The following is a 19067-nucleotide window of genomic DNA, read 5'->3' as shown; positions in this document are numbered from 1 at the left end:
AATTTAGTGGTCTGCTGGATCATGGAACAAGAGCCCCTATGGCTCTGCCGGCGCCGCGACCTCGGTAAGGAAGGAAGACTAAAGAGAGTACAGTGGCAACTCTTCCTGAAAAGAAACCGCGCGCCTCCCGAGTGGGCAGGACTGAAACACGCACGGTGAAACATCACTAATTACTCAGTACTGAGGCAGCAAGGCAGAAGCCACCCCAAACCACGACCCAACCCGAGCTACCTCCGGGGCCCAAACCGAGGGCAAACCCCTCATACGTGCTCAGAAAGCAGCCGCAGCGGCTTGGAAGATAAACCATTGTTGTGGTACCAGTGAAGCACTTTCCCCGATAGAATGTGATTTTGTTGCACAGTTTAGTGCTTTCACCTGCTTTCAAAATCCTACTTGTGCTATGATTCTCCAACTGACCACATTTTCACCATCAAGCCTTTCTTGACCTTTCGAAGTAGTTCTGCATCTGATTCTGTCAGCAACACCCACCTCCTCCGTTGGTGGCATGCGTGTCTGTCTGCTTGTTGGCCTGGAGGAGGCTGAGAGCTGGCTTCTGGGTCACCTCTCGGCAGTGACACCAGCACGGGTTGGTGAGTGAGTCTGAGGATGGTCTCCACTGCGGATGAGAAGCCCAGAGCTGCTGTCTGCTACACTCACTCCTCTTTCTCCAAACAATGAACAGAATTCTCTGCGCTGTTGCTGCGGTTCTGTATGTGTTTTTGACCCATGGCTAAAGCTGTGCAGTTGGGGCTGCCAATTCCATCTCCAACTGGTCAAAGCCCTTCAGCTTCCTACCCACCGAGGAGAGGTCAGAGGTTGGCTCTCTCAGGGCTTGGCTATAATTGTAGCTTTTCTCTCAGCTGTGGCCAGTTGTATCTTTTGTAACTTTTTGAGATTAACCAAACTTGGGAGTCTGATACTTGTACACATTACAGAGTATCTTTTTCAACAAAGTATCAAAGAAGAGCAAATGAAAATTTTAAAAACTGAAACAACCAGTTTTCCCGAGGCTTAGACCCATACTCCTCAAACTGCCAGTGGTGAAGGACCAGTTTGTTTTATTTTCCAACCTGTCATAGACCAATACTTTTGTAAAACACAATAAAAAGGAATTTCTAGAGAAGTGAAATTTAAAAATAAAAGACATACAAAAGCCAAGCACAAAACTTCTATCGTCAGAATCAATAAACATAAAATTACTGTCAGGTTGCTGTAAAGGTTCTAGATGCGTCCACCAAATTCTGCTCTTACTTTGCCCTAGGCTGGAAGCAGTTCCAGCTGCACCCCCGCCTGCTACCACACTGCGAGGCCCAACTTCTCAGCCCGGCCGCGGCAGGAAACAGGGGTTGCAAGTGCTTATGGAAACGCAACGCAGAGGTCTCCCGTTAGTTCAGAGGAAACATCTCAAGGGTTCTTGGCGCCCGACTTTTTCTTCTCTTGCAAGAAGCAGGGCAGCCCCAAGTCAGGGTGTGAGGAAACAAGGTGCTGACAACCCTGGAGCTCACTCAGGGGCTCAGCTCCCAATCTGACATAAATGCTCCATAAAACAGCACACGAGACCACGGGAGAGAAATGAAGGACCGTAATGTGCATCTTGGTCCAGAGTTCCCGAGTTTATATTCACTGACACAGAGAGCCCACCGAGAGAGCACCCTCAGGCCTGAAATACGCTGGTCCTTTAAGAAAACGCGAGGTACTTGCCAGAATATGAGAGAAGCAAAGACTGTAAATTACTACAGTTATTTTTTTTTTTTAAATCTAGGCAAACAAGTCTGAAGAGTTTTTAATAATTTGGGAATAATCCTAGTTTAAGTAAATCCTTAAACTAGGCTGGCGTAAAAGTTTTCCTCTCCCTGATTTCATTCTTTGACACAAGATTTCAGTTTATTTGCTCATAAAACATCTAACCTGAATATCCTACATTTTCTATACTGATTTTGCTAGACAGAGAAGCTAACGTTAAATTACTTAGATGTTCAATATTATAAGATCAAAGTGCGGCCACTTGTATTTTCCAAAAGTAGCTGTAACGGTATCTCCCATTCCCTCTGCTCTTCCACCAGTGTGACCCTGACACCCTCCTTTCAAGGGGCCGAGTCTGCATCCCTCCCCCTTGACCCTGGGTGGGCTTCTAACGTCCTCAGCTAGATCGTAAACGGTGAAACCAGAAGAGAGAAAGGAAAGGCACCCCAGGTTCCCTGGGTCCTCTTGGGCTCTCATGGAAGCCAGCCGCCATGCTACAAGGAGGCCGAGGAGCCCCAGAAGAGCTGAGCTTCCCGAGGCCAGCATGGCCATCCGAGCCATCTTGTGCAGACAGAGCCACACAGGATGTGACACAGCCACCTTGAAAGTGGACCCTCTGGCTCCCAATTGTGCTACAACCACCTGGAGAGATGCGCTGCCCCAGCTGAGCCCTGTCCAGGTTACGGATCTGAACAAAACAATGAATTCTCGTCATTTTAAGCCACTGTGTTGGGATGGCTTGTTAGCAGTAGATAAAGCATGTCCTCGACTAACGTAAGCATAGCTGGTTCTCACTTTGTGCGAGAGCGTGGGACCTCCACGTGACTTCCCAGAAGTAACGTGAACAGCACATGCTGTCTCCGTCACCCCACTGGACCCTGAAGATACAGACAGCACCTCTTCAATGCCTCCTGATATTCCAGGAGGACTCGGCTCCACAAGCTCCAAAGCTTCTGTGCTCTCCCGTCACATCTGACCCAAGGGAGTTAGTGCGCCTTCTTCCCAAATGGCCTTGGTACCTTCTGAAGTTGGCATTCTTCCAACCTTGACTCCGCGACCCACTGTGATGGGCTCCAGGCCGCTCTGTCCTGCATCTCAGAGCCCTGGGCTTAGAGACAGGCAAGCACTAGCCATCCCTCCATCGCTTTTAACTGTTTCATGTCTGTGCCCCCTTGAAGTCACTTCCCAAATAGAAGGAGGTTTGAAAACTGAGTCTAGCCCCCTGTGACATTTAGAGACAGGAGAGAGACGTTGGAACTACCGGAGGAAACCAGCGGCAGCCAATAGATCAGGAGGCAAACCGGGAGTGAGCGCTTAGAAACAAAGGCAGAAAATGTTTCCAGAAGACAGATGTGTCGTCTGGACACTACCTGGTCAAAAGCAGACTCTCAGCATTGGGCAGGTTAGGAGATCCTGGTGACCCCGAGACAGTGGTTTCAGTGCACTGTGGTGGGGACGGGGGTCCCGAGTGGGTAAAGAAGGCAGTGCAGGAAGCAGAAGGAACGCCCAGCACTTTGCTGCAAAGGGGAGCAAAGCCCGAAGGCCACTGAGGGGCAGCAGGGGTTTCCAGCTGACCTGCTGGCCGGCACACAGAGGCCACACAACAGTCGCTGGAAGCCAGGTCAGGCGATTCTGCAGATGTTCACTGAGGACATGACGACAGTTTTACTCACAGACAGCACATGTCTAGCCTCTATGAAATAAGACAAAACTGAGTCAAGTATTATAAGGTGAAAAACAAAAACACAAACAAAAAGCCTTTTACTGAACACTGACAATACGTCAGGTACCAGCGGATTTGTTATACATGCTATCTCATTTAATTTCATCCTGATACAAATCCTAGGAAGTAAACATGAATCCCAATATACGGGAGAGAAAACCTGAGACTCAAAAATGAGAGAGTAACAGGGTCCCGATTACCCCCTGCCCCAGTAAACAATTAGAAAACGGCATGAAACAGCTGGGGGGGGGGGGGAATCAGCAGCCATTCTTCCGCTTGGGCAACTGGGTGAGAAGTGATGCCATTCGCTAAATAAGAGACACAAGAGGGAAAGGAGGGGGCAGGAAGCAGGATGAATTCAGTTTGGGGAACAGGCCGACATGCCTGAGCTCTCGCCAGAATGAAGGGAGCTTCAGTATTTGGGAGCCTTCGATCCAGAAACCGTTATCCTTTGGTTCCAGAAAATGCTCTTGTGGTGTTTCTTTGATGTCTTTATCCTGTTTCTCTCTCTGCCGCTCTCATTATTGGGATGCGGGACCTTATGCGTCATCACCTTCACTTCTTTCTTTTCTCCTCCATTTGTCTTTCCCGTCCACCTTCTGAGAAGTTTCTTCCCCATTACTTCCAAATGCTTCCCACACGGAGTTGATCTCTGCTCTCTTAATTGTCTTGTTCTCGAATGCACTTTTAAAGAATTCTGTGGGGCCTTCACAGAGGCCGTCTCCTGAGCTCTCTGGAGATCCGACACTGACATTAAATGTTTCACCTCGTTCTCTTAGCTTCCTTCTGTTTGCTGTTTCATCTTTGTGGCCTGTGAACCGTTTTCTCTGTACATCTCTCGGTTTTGGTCTCACGTTTTGAAAGCAGAGGGTGCCTTTAAACAAAGGGTTGTCTGCCAAGGAACCCGTGCAGGACGGTGGCAGGACGAGCCCTGCGCTGAGAAGCAGCCAATCAGCTTGAGACCCGAATGTCAGACTCTCCTTTCCTCGTAGACCAGTCTCCTCAGGAGAGAACGTTTCCATGTCCTGCCAGGCCGAGTAAAAGCCGCCACAGGATTCCGGGGACTGTGGAGCGAGAAAGCCTGCTCCACATCACTCGACCCCCAATCTTGAGAACAAGAACACATCAGCATTCTCGTACTAGCTTTTACTAGAAATGTCCATCGTGACGTTTTTTAAAGCTATATAAGCAGACAACCCACGTGGGGAAAATAACTTATTATTATACAATAGCATTTCAACTGTGATGGCTCTGAAGACTCGCTGGTTAGTGCGTCCCTCAGAATACTGAGATGGAATTAACTGCCGCGAGCAGATTACTGACTTACTCTGGGCAAGACCCCTGGAGACCAAAGCAGCTAACACTTCACCGCAATCACAAACACAAACATTTACAAGAACGAGCCCAATATGGGATTTGATCCTGTAACTGCAGAAGGCTGGACATGACACAGCAGAGGCGAGTCTCAGAGCCGGCTTCACAGACAGTGACATCTGAGCAGGGTCTTGATTAAGGTCTACATGTCGCCCAGTAATGCTAAGAACTGTGCCTGCCACAACCACATGACTCTTAAGTTACTATAGAAGTAACAACACCTCCCCTGTGAGTTGAGATAATAAATGTGAAGACCCTTGACACAAAGTCGCCTGCAGGAGACGATGACAGTTGTGAAGGAAGGCCAAGGAAGGGAGCACCGAGTACGACTGTTCTCCAAACGGAGAGCCTGCCAGACCCGCACATTTCACTGAAAGCACCACCCTAGCCCTAAAAAGCACCTTGCCAGTGACAAGTCACAGCATCAGGAATCCTTGTCCAAGAAGGGAACAGAGCACCATTCTTGCTATGATAATATCCGCTATATTTGAAACGTATTATTAAATCCAATAACAAATTAAGTGCAAGTGTTTCTTTAGAGTTTTCTCCTATACCTTGCCCTATAAAAGAAAAATATGGAGTTTCCAAAACTGAAACTGCGCCGCCAGTATACCATTCCATCATGAACTCACTTAAAAGTTAAAACAAGACTATTCAACAATCTGGGATGCTTACCTTCTCAATGAGTCTGTCAACTCTACAGAACAGTACGGATTTTACAGTGAAAACAATTAATGCCTGATATTCTAGTGGTACTTCATTTCTTTAAAAAGGGGCGGGGGGGGTAATAAAACAGACCTTGGGGAGATACAATATGTGGACGTCACTCTAGTTAACAAGGTCCTGGTTTTTTCCTTGGAGGTTTTTTTTCCCCGTAAGAGTTTATTTGAGCCAAACTGATGACATATGCTGGGGAGCAGGATCTCAAGTGCTCCCTCCTTAGTGTTTTTAATAAGACAGACTACACATGTCTTTCAATATAACATTTTCTGGCCAATGTAAATATAAGGAAAATTTATATTTACATCTTCCAAACTCAATATGTAATTTTAAACCAAAGTATGTGTGGAGAGGCCTCAAGTTAAATCAAATAAGAACTGTAAGACCTCCAAATCATCCCCCGAGTTTGAAAAGCCGAGTGTCAGAAAACTGGGGAACACTCTCCTGCAAAGTGCTACAGAAGTCTTTCTTCCAGAAGGACCCGGAAGCCTCTAACGGCACCAGCCCAAGAAATACAGAGCATAAACAATGGGAGCGCAAACAGGGTCCAGTGTGCAATGTTTGCACCCTAAACATCTCCCACTGACAGGACTGCATGAGACCACCCTGGCTGGAGAGCCACACCAGGGGACTGAGCACCTCTGGGACTTCTTCCCGGAACAATGGGCTACCCCTCCGCCCCCATCCTCTGCTCCAACCCCTCTCAGCTTCTTCCCTTCCTCAACTTTCCTCAAGCCTCAGTTTTCCTCACTTCGTAATTCTAGGGAACTACCTTCTTTTTTTATTATAAGTTTCTGTCTGCATTTTCCCAGCAAACTTACCTAATGCTGTACCACTTTACTGTACATGTAACATTTAGTGAAGAGCATGCATTTTCCATATAAACAACTGTTAACCATACAGTCTGGTAATCAAGACACAATAGTTGAGCGTTTTAAATCTTACATTTTGGATTCTATTTACAGTCTTTTCACTGGGTTTTCAGGGAACTGGTTTAATGTTTTGTGTTGGTGTACATAATTTTCCCTTTGTAAAATAGAACACACACTAAATGGGAGATGCAGCTCTCATAAACGTTAATAATTCTGTACTGAAGTCTAATTTGTAAAATGCACAGACCTCAAGTGCACAGTTCGATTGCTTTGTACACACACAGGTATGTGGGTCCCGATCCTCTGCCCACCCAGACCAGCTATGGGACATTTCCATGGCTGCTTTCTCTCGTGTCCATTTCCAATTAATAACACCCACCAAATGGAGCCACTCCTCCCATTACTGTCACTACAGGTAAGTGTTTCTTAAGCTTTATGTAAATTAACCACAGAAATGGAAACATATGGGAACACTTCCCAATCTGTCACGTTGCCATGAAAACCTGGAAACAAGATTATAACAACAACAAAATTACAGACTGATATCCCTCATGAAAATAGACAAAAAAACAAACTTTATATGCAAAATACTGCATATTAAATCTAGCAAGGTATAAACAGGATAACACAGCATGATTAAGTGGGATTTATCTTGAGAATGCAAGGTTGGTTTAACAATCGAAACATAATTCAGCACATAAAAAATAAAACAGAAAGAATCATGATCAATTCAATATACAGAAAAAGCATTTGACAAAATACAATACCCTCTCATGATTTTAAAAAACCTCCAAGAAAATTAGGAATTAAAAGGAAAGTTTTTTTTCCATTTGATAAAGGATACCTACAAACACAGAGACAAAACTCGATATGCACCATGTTTAACTTTCTCCCTGAGGTCGGGACAAGACAAGGACGCCCTCGCTCCACTTCAGTAATGAACGCCATCATGAAGGCCCTCGTCGAGGCAAAAGGCAGGACAAATAAATGAAAACCATAAAGACTGGAGAGGAAAACAGTCTGCATTTGCAGACACATGATTAGAAACTTCTTTGGAATTTTCTATTTGCGCATATAAACCACCAGAACTAATCAGTGAGTACACGGGAAGGACGCAAGGTCATCGATCTCTACATACTAGGCCAAGAATTGGGAAATTAAACTGAAAACCCAAAAACTATCCATTGCAATACATAAAAAACAAACAAACAAACAAACCATGAAGGCCTCCACCCTCAGATCTACGACACCCTGCGAGGAGAAGTTAAAGCAGATGACGATACCTGGGTACACACACCCCAAGTCTCAATACTGCGCCACCAAAACAGAAGAGAACAAGAAACTAATTAACTCCACAAACTACTGTAACTGGTAAAACTTCCCATCCATAAGCCCGCAAATTCAACTGAATACTGTGAACAGCTGGCAAAAAAATTTCACCAACATCTATAAGAATAAGAACACAGAAAATGAACCAAAGCCACATGTGCCACAAAACAAACTAAACGTTTGATCCTCTTTTTAATCAAAGAAAAAAGTTACTACCATTGGTTTCTTTTCAACACCAAACTCCTATAAAATACTTAAAATATGACTTATTTTACATAACTTTTCAGGAAAAAAGGTATAAAAATACAAATGTGTAGAACTTAAAGATGTTAAATATCCACATAAATATAAAATTATGTGAGCTGCATCAATAACTTTATAAAATTTACACTAATATTACTCAAATGCAAAATTAAAATATTGTGATAGATAATTGTTCTAAAGTTAGAGTTTTCTCTTAACTGAAAACTGATCAAGTTATGAAATACAGAAAACGGTAAATTCCTTACAGTTTGAACAATCACAGATGAATCTGAGTTCAAAGATATGCAAACACTCGTTGAAAAAATCAGTGTCACTAACCGTTCAAGTATGAGAAAGGACGCTACTCACACAAACCTCCATGGCCCTTCTTACCAGCCTCCAATGACTTGAACCCGTGCTGTTCCAAGCAGACAAGACGACTCAGTTCCCCAATCCATTCCCTGTTCACCACGGGAGTCTAACGTGTCCGAGGCCCGGGGGGGACGCACCATGAGCAGGACCACAGGCTCCTGTGTCCTCGCTGCGCATGTCGCTGTGGGGAGCCAACCATCCAGACCAGCAAACTACGCAGAAAACAAAGCCCAAGAGATGGGGAGGACGGTGACAGAGAGAGGATGGTCCACGTTACACAGGGTGGTCCAGGAGGGCACATCTAGGGTCCCCCTATAATTCACTGTCTAACTGGGGACTTGGAGGGGTTGGAGCCCAAGAGCTGGATGGAAGCCTGGGACAAAAGGCAGAAGCTGGGCCACTCAGTGCCCCGACCTCACTGAGAAGGTCACGTAATGAGCAGAAACCACATGTCCAACTAAAAGCTCTAGACACACATGAAGAGAATCCTGGAGAGAAGCAGCAGCCTCTTCCCCAGACATAACGATGGCACGAGGAAGAACCTGAAAGACAAAGAAACCTTAATACTATTATTTTTGTGGGTGACGGCCCTGATGCTCTAATATTCAAAACAGGGACAAAAAGGGGGTTCATGCGTCCTTCTGGCTAAGACGCCAGGAGCAGAGGCGGACCCTTCCCGAGAACACAGGCCGCTGCCCCCTCACCTTTGCTCAAACACCGCGTGCTGCCGACCTTTATCTCTTGCCTACTCACCCCCCCCCCCGCCCCGTTCTCCATTCCACCTTGGCAGGGGCAGATACCTGCTGCTTTCCTGTACTTGATTGATCATAGGGTTCTCAAGAATTTTTTTCACTTTCCCATTCCTGAATCCCGAGAAAAGTTGGTCAGGAAATCGGGAAAATCGGCTCCTTGAACCCAGGTGATTGGTAGTATCAGCCATCACTTTGTGGAAAAGATTCATCATGGAGAACAGAAAACAGTTTATATCTCGGGATTCGGGAACAGGAAAGCAAAAGAAATTCCTGAGAACGGGCGGGAATTCCCACCTGGAAACCTTAATTTATCATACGCTCGCTTCCTCCCCTTACCTGCTCCATGCTGGCGATACAAACACATCACAGGAACACCTACCAACAAGGAACTTCGCACAATGGGAAAAGTTTAACAAAGGAGAGGGGCTCTGAGAGAAAACCAAGGAATCCAGCTGGCACGACTGGGGGCTCGCAGGGACTGGAGGGCAGCAGAGGGGCAAGAGGAAGAAGAGCATCACCACCTGAAGACGGTCCAGGGGCTGAGATGGCACTTACGGCGAAATGGCAGTGAGGGACGGGGCACACGGGTGTGCAAAGCCACGTGGTGGCTGAGGGGAACGCGTGGAGACGGTGCACAGGGACCAGACAAAAAGACCTGGGACCGAGCCCCAGGAGCAAGCCCAGCCTGCTGACTCCTCGCCAGACACCTTAGTGCAACTCCAGCTGCAACCAGTGGGCCTGAGCACTCCACGGGCCTCGGTGCCTTTGTAGGCAGAACTCTCACAGCACGGAGCACCCTCCCCACCTCCTCCTCTAGAAAAGAGCCCCAGACCCCACCAATTCACGTGTTTTTCACCCCCAAGTCACTGACTGCTGATAACCGGTCAGAGCACACGGATTCAAACAGCAGTAAGATGTGACGCTGGCCCACAGGAAGCCCACACTGAAGAACGCGAGGCAGCGGAGTGGGCCTGAGCCAGGCCTGTGGGGAAGCTGAGGCAGAGGTGCCAGGGCGCAGCCTGCATGCAGAGGACAGAGGAGGAGGGCGGCCATGTCCTGGAGCGGGATCCTGAACGTTTCACGCAGAAGGAGCTCCACAAGCATAAGGGGCCCGTAGCAGCAGAACCAAGCAGGGTCCTTTCAGCAAAGTGGCCACATGTAGTGCTGTGCGGCAGGAGCCTGAGACAGATGGGGTGGGAGAGAGACGACAGTCTCTTCTAACACCACCCGGCATCCGGGTGGGCAGAGGGTGGGCTGCACTCAGCTTGGCATGCCCTGAGGGCCTACTATGTGCCAGGCACCATGAGTTGTCCCCTGGCTGTGTACTCATAAAACGTAGTCACCGTTCTGGAAAGCATTTAATACCTTTTGCTGTAAATTCGTAGGCATCCGATATTCATATCAGTGTAATCATAAAGACCTTTATATGCTTACAAACCAATACATTTTTAATCTGTCTGCCCCACGAGTCAATTAGCTCCTCAAGCTGTCAGACCGGATGGTCAGGATCCCACAGGAGCAGGGAGGACCAGGGACGTAATTCCCAGGGGAGCCATCAGATGTGGGAGCCTGGCCCAGGCCCATCTGTTAGGACTGGAGTGTAGCACGTGTGTTGCTACCAGAGGAAACTCAAAAGCCAAGTCACTCCTCACCCTGAGCTGTTTTGAAGGCGTGCGGATGCGCTAACCCTACATGGAACTGATTCACTCGTTAAGGTAATATCCATTTGTGCCAATTGCTTGCCAAGCAGAAGAACCTGACCTAATCCATCTGGCAAAGAAGGCAGAAATGAAACAAGTACAACACCTAATGACCAATCGCCGCAGACGCTGGGCAGGACCCAGAGAAGGCGCAGGGAGGGACATCAGAGAGAAACTGCTTCAGGATGAGAGGGATGATAGCTCATTTAAGCTGAGACCTAACAGGTAACAGGAGTCAGCCAGGCAGAGCAGGAGAGAAGACGGTCACAGGACGAGGCCACTGCAGGTGCACAAGGCCTGAGAGGACAGGGCTTCGCCGTTCACGGCATTGACCAGTTCAAACCACTGCCTGATGAGCACGAGGCCACCGGATGCGGGACGGAGGGCGGGGATGCCTGGAGGCCGTGCTCAGGTCCTGCGCTTTCACCCGATTCTAATGGGGGGCCACTGGGCAGTTCTAAGAAGAGTAACAGCAGATTTACATTTTCACAGAATCACTCTGGTAGTTGTCTAGAGCAGGGGTGTCCAAACTGCGGCCCGCGGGCCAACTGCGATCCTCAATCCATTGTTAATTGGCCTGCAGCAAATTGCAAAAATGTATTTAGTTTACTTAAATAAACCAGGTGAGGCAATACGTACTTCACCTTGAGTGAGTGGCCTGGCTGTTTGTGTATTTTACCGCATATGGCCCTTGGTAAAAAATGTTGAAAAAAGTTTGGACACCCCTGGTCTAGAGGATGGATGGATAAACAGGGAGACCAACAGAAAGCTATTCCCATGGTCCTGCGAGAGCTGAGTCACAGACCAGAGACACACTGTGCAGACAGAACCATCAGGATGAAAAGGCAGATTCACTGTTCACGGAAGGAGGTGTCGGACAGGCATCCTGCACCTGTGCCATGAACAACTGAGTACATGTGGGTCCAATGTTTTTATTAAGACGGAGGGTTTGCGGAGCGAAAGATGTCAGGGCAACAATGAAGAGGCTTATGGGATCTCGGGCAGGGAAGTGTCAGATGCTCGTGAAAAATACAAATATAGACATCAAGAGGCAGTTGATCACGGGCATCTTGAGACAGAAGAGAAGCCGGGCTGTACACAGAGCTATTGGGATGGATGGATGGACGGACGGATGGACGGATGGACGGAGTCATGACTTCAAACCACAGAATCCAGAATCACATAAATGAACTAGTAATAGTACATTCCATCTCAATCTACTACTGAAAGATAATATTAGGTTGGTGCAAAAGTAATTGCGGTTTATGCAATTTTTTTTTTTTTAACCTTTTAAACCACAATTTCTTTTGCACCAACCTAATAGAAAAAAAACCAACAAACACACTTGTTCCTAACACCCAAATCTCCGACATCTCTAATCCTCCCCAGACTTTCAAAAGGATGAAACAAGTCATGCGCACACTGGTATAATCCAAGAACTCTCCAGGCAGGCCTTTCTGCATTTCATCCTGGACCACACTCAGCACTGGAACATCGCATTTACTTCAATACTCGGAATTAAAACCGTCTGTAAGCCTAGCAAATTAAGATACAGTTGAACACATGTTATAACAAAGTCCTTCTAAACATGTTAAGATATAATCTTCCACGTATGGAATCTAAGGTGCACTCTTTCCACCAAATTTAACAGGACAATAAACTTTATTACAGAAAAGACCCCAGAGGTTTTAAGGATACCTTAAAGATTTCGGTTCAAAGTATAAATATAGGTCTTTCTCATTATTTTCAGCCTGTTCTAATAAGTACTTTACATGCCTCCTTAAATTGGGACACTGCTGTTTTTTGAGGTTAATGGGACTGATGAAATCACAGGTGAGGTTTAGAATGTCTAACTGCAGGCAGAGATGTGTGTCTTCTTTGGATCCGGGCTTTTCTACTTTGTCTTCATCTAACAGGAGTTCCTTCCACACTTGACAGCAACCAATTCGGCCACTTTGTACACAGCGACATGGTTATCCTTCTCACATAACAAAAATTACCCGGAATAAAACCTACGGCTTCCTGCCTCCCTGCCCTGATGCGCGAGCAAGCCGAGATGGCGGAGGGGAAGAGCGCTGAGACGCCGTGAACGGGCTCACTGTGGGGGCAGCGTGCTCGGCCCCAAGAAGGGGCCTCAGTGTTGTCAGAAGCTGCTCCTAAACGACCCAAAAGCAAGGCCCTTCATCTGAGGAGACGGCCCGCTCCAGCCTTACAGACGAGGCTGATTCTGGCTGACGCTGTCCCACCTTTTCCTGCTTCTACACACGTGGGCTCTGCCATCTTGCCCAACCCGTTCCACGTTCATCCAAACGACATTTCAGCTAAAAACACCTCCACTCAGCAAACACAATGGGAACATAACTTGCTTGGGTCAATTGCTTTGGGACGGGCAAAACCACTCCAGTCTCTTCCCCAGTTTCTATTTCTAAAGTTACCTGGAATTTTTACAGACCTGGCAGCTGATTCTTTCATACCCTACTGCCACTGGGGTCACCGGTCTTGGATCCAGCCGAGGCTCTGGGGGCGAGGGCAGAGCCTAACAGTTCCAGCGAAGGATCAGTACTGACACATAGCTCCCAGGATGGAGGTGGCACGAGGAAAGTACCAAAATTTCCCCCAAGTCCAGAACTCTGCCTCTGAGAACTCCTTACTGTTTATGCCAATTATTCCAGTCCGTCCTGAGGCTACAAACCCAATTTAAAAAGTTCCCAAACCCCTATGTGGAATCAAAAGAACAATAAACAAACAAACAAAACAGAAACAGACTCGTAGATACAGAGAACAAATTGAGGGTTGCCAGATGGGAGGGGGGTTGGGGGGCTGGGTAAAAAAGGTGAAGGGATTAAGAAGCACAAATTGGCAGTTACAAAATAGTCACGGGGACGTAAAGTACAGCACAGGGAATATAGTCAATAGTGTAATAACCGTGTAAGGTGCCAGGCGGGTACTAGACTAATTGGGGGGGAATCACTTCATAAATTATATGAATGTCTTACCACTATGCTGTACACCTGAAATTAATATATAAAATATTGAATGTCAACTGTAATTAAAATTTTGAAAAAGAATTAAATGCTCTATCATCCAAAACATAAAAAAAAAAATTTTTTTAATAATAAAACTGGTCACATAAAAGGAAAAACAAAAATTTCCCAAACCCAAGCCCCTTTGAAATTCAAGAGTTTGAATTAACTCAGCAAAACCTTTACTCTAAAAATCTAATTATTTAACAAAGTGACAGGTGCTTCGTCCCGGCAGCGTCATACTAAAAGCATCCTCATATCACGTTTTAGAAATGCTTAAAAGCCGAGAAGAGAATTAATGGATAAATACATGAAAACCAATTTAACGGTGACACTCAGTTGGCTGCCACCCCATCAGTATCCTGTGGTCCCCCTGAGATACCGCAGCCCTGTGCCAGCCCTTTGCCCCGTGCAGGCTCCTCCTCCTAAGAGTACTTCCTACGTGGAGTACCATGATATTTGAACAGCGTATTTCAAAATGATAATAAATATTTTATTAAGTTCTTCATTAAGGACTTCATCTTCCAGCTTAAATATTCACTACAGTGTAAGCAAAGCAGCTACACACTTTGGTCTTATTCATACATAAATTATATGGCATTTTTAACTTCCACACATGCTCTCCAAATACCGTCCTGAATATTATAATGACAAGCCTACACTTTACATTCACCAAATGAAAACCCTAACAACATGAAGTGGAAAGTTGTTCATTTACAGTACTGCTGACACTTCACGACAAGCCCAACTTACAATAATACGGAGTTCCAAGCTAAATATAGTCTTTACAGTCGGTAAAGGAAACCAAGTTTTGAAATAAGAAAACCCATGTTCCTCTTTTTTGCTACAGTCCTATTTAAGTTAAAGCTGGTCTCTTTATTCTTTAAAAACGTCCACATCACAGAATGGATATGGACGTCTTGATTAAAACACAAAATAAAACAAAACTTTAAGAGACATAGGACAGAGCATAAAAAAGGTAGTTTACTCACTTAAGATGCATTTCCAACCAATTTTATTCACGATTTGAAAAGCCATCTAATTGGTTTTAGGCAAAAGTTGCAAACCCGTACCACATCAATCTTCATTCTGCCTTAATTTAACTGTAAATCTACTTGAAATAAATTCTGAAAACCTCTTATCCAACTTCTTAGTACAAAAGCATGAATTGAAGCAAAATTGAAACGGAACAGATCTGTCCATTCTTTATACCTTTGGCCCAACACATTGGAAATGGACTACAGCCGCTCTTCTCCATGCAGACGGCCCCGGCTGCTTTCCGGGCCTCTCGGCCCTCCAGTTCCAACAACATCAACTCAGTGCTATAAAGCCCAGGCGCGGCTTCCGCACTCCGGGCCCCAGGCCATGGCTCCAACACGGTCTGTTTCCGACCACAAGCGAGACCCAGCTGCCCCCGGGCTTCTTTTTTCAGAGCCTGAAGCAAAATCCGGGAGGTGTCCCTTCTGCAAGATTCCGCAGCCCCGTGGAATGCCTCTCAGTTACACAATCTTCTCCTGCTTCCGCAATCTGAAACACAGACCGTCCTGGCCAGATGAAGCCACTGAACAGAATGAAACCAACCAGTAATGTGACCCGCGGGCCTGTGTTCCTCGATTCATTCAGGGAAGGAGGGGACAGAGGGAGGAGAGGAGGCCAGCACCTCATTAATATGCTAATCTCACCCTTCTGTTCAATTCATTGGCAAACTTCTGTTTACAAAACGGACAGGGATTCCGAAATCAAGTTAGCTGCCAATCAGGTCTGACCCAGATCGTGTCTGTAGACGCCGCCTCAAACCATTTTTGTTTTTAAAGTCATGCCTTTGGCATTTTTCCAGCCTAACTGACCTTACGGTTAAAAAGATTACCTTGACAAAATAAGAATCGCTTTGAAAAAAAGAAACAAAATCCTCATCAACAGTAAAATCAAGTCTGTAAAAAGTATGTCCATAGCAACACAAACATTTCTGAGGTCAAATTTTTTCCAGATTATCTAGAAAACACACAGAAACAAGAACTTGAGGTTGCCAAATGTTTGTACAGTTAACTTGAAGGAATACTGACAGATCCAACATGCCTGATCGCCTTTCTTAGCTTCAGATTATGTAAGTGAGAAACAGACTCACACTGAAGGAGCAGGACAGAAAACAATCTGTACTAGCAATGTTTTAAAATGTAAAGTTACTTACTTTTCCATCAAACTGCGAGATAGTCACGGTCATCTCAAAAATTCAGCTATCTGAACACATTCCACTTTAGCACTAAGACAACAAGTAACGCGGCCCTGAAACCCTTGTCGTCTGAGTAGCTGTAACACAGTCAATCGCTACAAATATATGGGTCATTCTGTTCGCAGTCAATCTCACACACTAATAAAATGTCAAGTGCTTTATTTAACTGTGAACGTGACTGAGGCATTATGAATTCACGAATGTCTGAAAACAAGAGCTGAACAAAGGCTAAGAACAAGAGGCATATCTGTGTCCAGGGACGCCCCAGGACAGTGTTTCAGTTCTAACACGCTGCTCTTGCTGATGGCTTTGTTTCCAGCTCCTAATAGCAGCCAGAGCTCAAGTGACCTCTTCTGTGCCCCAGTGAAAACACATCATTCATCAGTGTGAACTCTGACCCCAGGGAAGAAAAAGGGCTCCAGAAAAACCCACAGGCAAGCAAGCTAGAAAAAGAACAGAAGAAACATGCAGATAGGTCAATTCAAATGCATAAAAAATAGCCCCAGCTCCACCATTACCAAGAGCCCAGAACATAAAGGCCTCCTGGCATCACAGGAAGAACGGAAGTGAGTCTGATAACGGACTCAGACCCCTGACAATGGCTGGGGGTTGAATCTGAACCATCAACTGACAGGCTGTACAAACAACCCAAGCAAACTGTGTATCTCCCTTAGAACTTATGACTCTCGAAAGTTAAAAGTAAAACCTACCTCCACTCGTCAGTCGCCTCCGGTATCCTACACACTAAACACAGATTACATGCAATTTTTCTATCTTCTAAGCAAGATCAGAGCTACCACATCTTTTAAAGGAAGAGGCACAGTGTCACTGCACCCACCCGTTAGCCAAGAAGCCAGGGGTCGTCACACACACACCCCGTGTCAGAAAAAAGGGACATGAGCAAGACTGAACAGACGCCACAGCACCAGCTGCGCAGAAAAGAGAGCGGCTGGTGCAAGCAAACAGGGGTGGAAGCTGGCGGTAAGGCAGGCAGGGAGGAGGGGACCAGGGGCAGACTCGGAGCTTCGGACGTGGAGAGTGAGTGTAGAGAGGAAGGGAGAGGAGAAGCCAAGCTTCTGGCTGAAGTAAGCAGTGAATGGCAGCTTTCTCTTGCAGCCCGGCCAAGCTTTGGTGACAGCCCAATACCACCTCCTACTGTACAACGTCCTGAGTGGCTAGGGCAACGACAAGGTAAAGAAGCATAGCCTCCTCCCAGCCCGAAGCAGAGCCCGATGGGAGCAGCAGCCGTGGGGAGGTTCGGAACCAGCCCCGACACGGAGAAGAGAGAGCAGACGGTATGAGAGAGGAAGTGCCCAGCTCGCAACAAAAAGAGCAGTCACACCAGCCACGGTGCCAGATGCTTCCATATGTGACACAAGACGGTTAGTACTGACAGTCCCAACAAAGCACTGTCTTCCCCTTTTTTCACAGGAGACAAACCTGAGGCTCAGAAAGGTCCAGCAACTTGCCTAAAAGCCAAAGAGCCAACAAGGTGAGAGAGTGCTGGGCAGTTTGGCGGCGTCAGTACTCCTGTTTAATTCCTGCTAAATAGTAAGAACAACTTATGCTTTTAAAGTCCCAATCCAGTGACATCCTGGCAAGAACCGGAATAGCCTATAGTTAATGGCAACATAAGTGAAAAAAGTAAGCAGTCTGTTTCTGCTGATTTATGAATTCTATATACTAGTTTATAAAGGCCATCGCTCACTGTGATTTTCAAAACAAACTCTTTGTAGTGTCAGAAGAGTTAAAAGCAACTCTAAGTCCCACTTCACAAGTAAAGTCTTCGTTGAGAGCCTTTTCTTTACCAGAAAGATCTCACTATCTGCTCAGACCCAAACCTTAGTCATCACTGACTCTCTGTGTCTCTTACCACAAAGCAGCTCATTGGCAAAACCCTTCATCCTCACCTTCAAGAAACCACTGACCCTTGAACAACGCAGCGGTTTGGGGTGCAAATCCCCACACAGTCAAAAATCCCTATGTAACTTCTGACTCCCCCAAAGCTCCAGTGCAGTCGTCCCTCAGTTGCCTCAGAGATTGGTCCCAGGACCACCCCCCACCCACAGACACCAAAGCCAATGGACGCTCAAGTCCCTTATATAGATGGCCTAGAACGACGCATACAGTTGGCCCTTCGCATTTGAGGTTGGTTCAGTCCTCAGATGTGAAACCTGGGGATACGGGGGGCTGACTGTATAGCTATTGAAAAAACTCCGCCTGTAAGTGGACCCATGCAGTTCAAACCCATGCCCAAGGATCCGCTGTGCCTCCAAAGCCTGTAGTTCTCCCCACGTCTACTGCCGCCCCAGCCCAGCACTGCCACCTCGCCCCCGGGGTACCGCTGCAGGCCTCCTCCTGATCCCCAAGTCCCTCTCGCCACCCGACACTCCACTCTCACCCAGCAGCTGCACTGAACCTTTCAAACGTCACTCACACCGTTTCACGCCTCTGCTGCAACTCACCGCCAGGCCCCAGGCCCCAGAACCCGGCCTGCAAACGTGGCGTGGTCGGCGTGGCCCTGTGCAGGCGGCTCCTCCGTCTGCACCATGACAGGCCTTGCCTGTCCCTGTCAGCAAGACGTTCCTGCCCAGATGCCCACCAGGATCACTGTCTCTCCTCTGCCAAGGCTTTGCTCCAACGTCACCTATGTCACGAGGCCCATCCCCACCGCCTCGTCTAAAATTGCGCGGCCCAACCCTTCGGCTGCGTCACCCTCCCCACGCCACTGACACCTTCTAAACACCACCTGACCTGTCAATACACTATGTGGACTGTTGAGCTGCCCCCACCACAAAGCCACCTGCATGGTGGGAAGGAGCTCTCTGTTATGCACATGTTATCTCGAGGGTCGGCTCCTCAGTGGTTAGTACAATGTCCTTCTGTCATCTGTAAGCAGTAAGGACATGGCAGAAGGAATTTCTAGTTTATTTCAGAGGCCATGGCTGCAGAGGTGGTGTCCAGACTCCAGACGTTGTGATGTCAC

The 19067-nt window shown here is 46.8% G+C and overlaps 1 protein-coding gene across 20 annotated transcripts in view; it reads right to left on the bottom strand.

Moving 5' to 3' along the window:
* Positions 1-19067, bottom strand: part of PTK2 (protein tyrosine kinase 2) — a 166668-nt gene that overhangs the window by 121399 nt on the left and 26202 nt on the right. For 2 of the 20 annotated variants that reach the window (XM_019724478.2, XM_074316389.1), the window contains exon 1: positions 15064-15424. The exons of 15 other annotated variants lie outside the window; for them this stretch is intronic. In XM_019724478.2, coding sequence (XP_019580037.2) covers positions 15064-15163 — 100 coding nt within the window. In that variant the 5' untranslated portion in view covers positions 15164-15424. Of the gene's footprint in view, positions 1-15063; positions 15427-19067 lie in introns of those variants that run through there. 3 more of the 20 variants (XM_019724487.2, XM_019724609.2, XM_074316390.1) reach the window with 3 other exon arrangements.

The sequence above is a fragment of the Rhinolophus sinicus genome, linkage group LG12 (assembly GCF_036562045.2).
Source record: "Rhinolophus sinicus isolate RSC01 linkage group LG12, ASM3656204v1, whole genome shotgun sequence".
NCBI classification, from domain to species: domain Eukaryota; kingdom Metazoa; phylum Chordata; class Mammalia; order Chiroptera; family Rhinolophidae; genus Rhinolophus; species Rhinolophus sinicus.
Note: the sequence above shows the minus strand (reverse complement) of the source record. Positions and strands in the feature narration are given on the sequence as shown.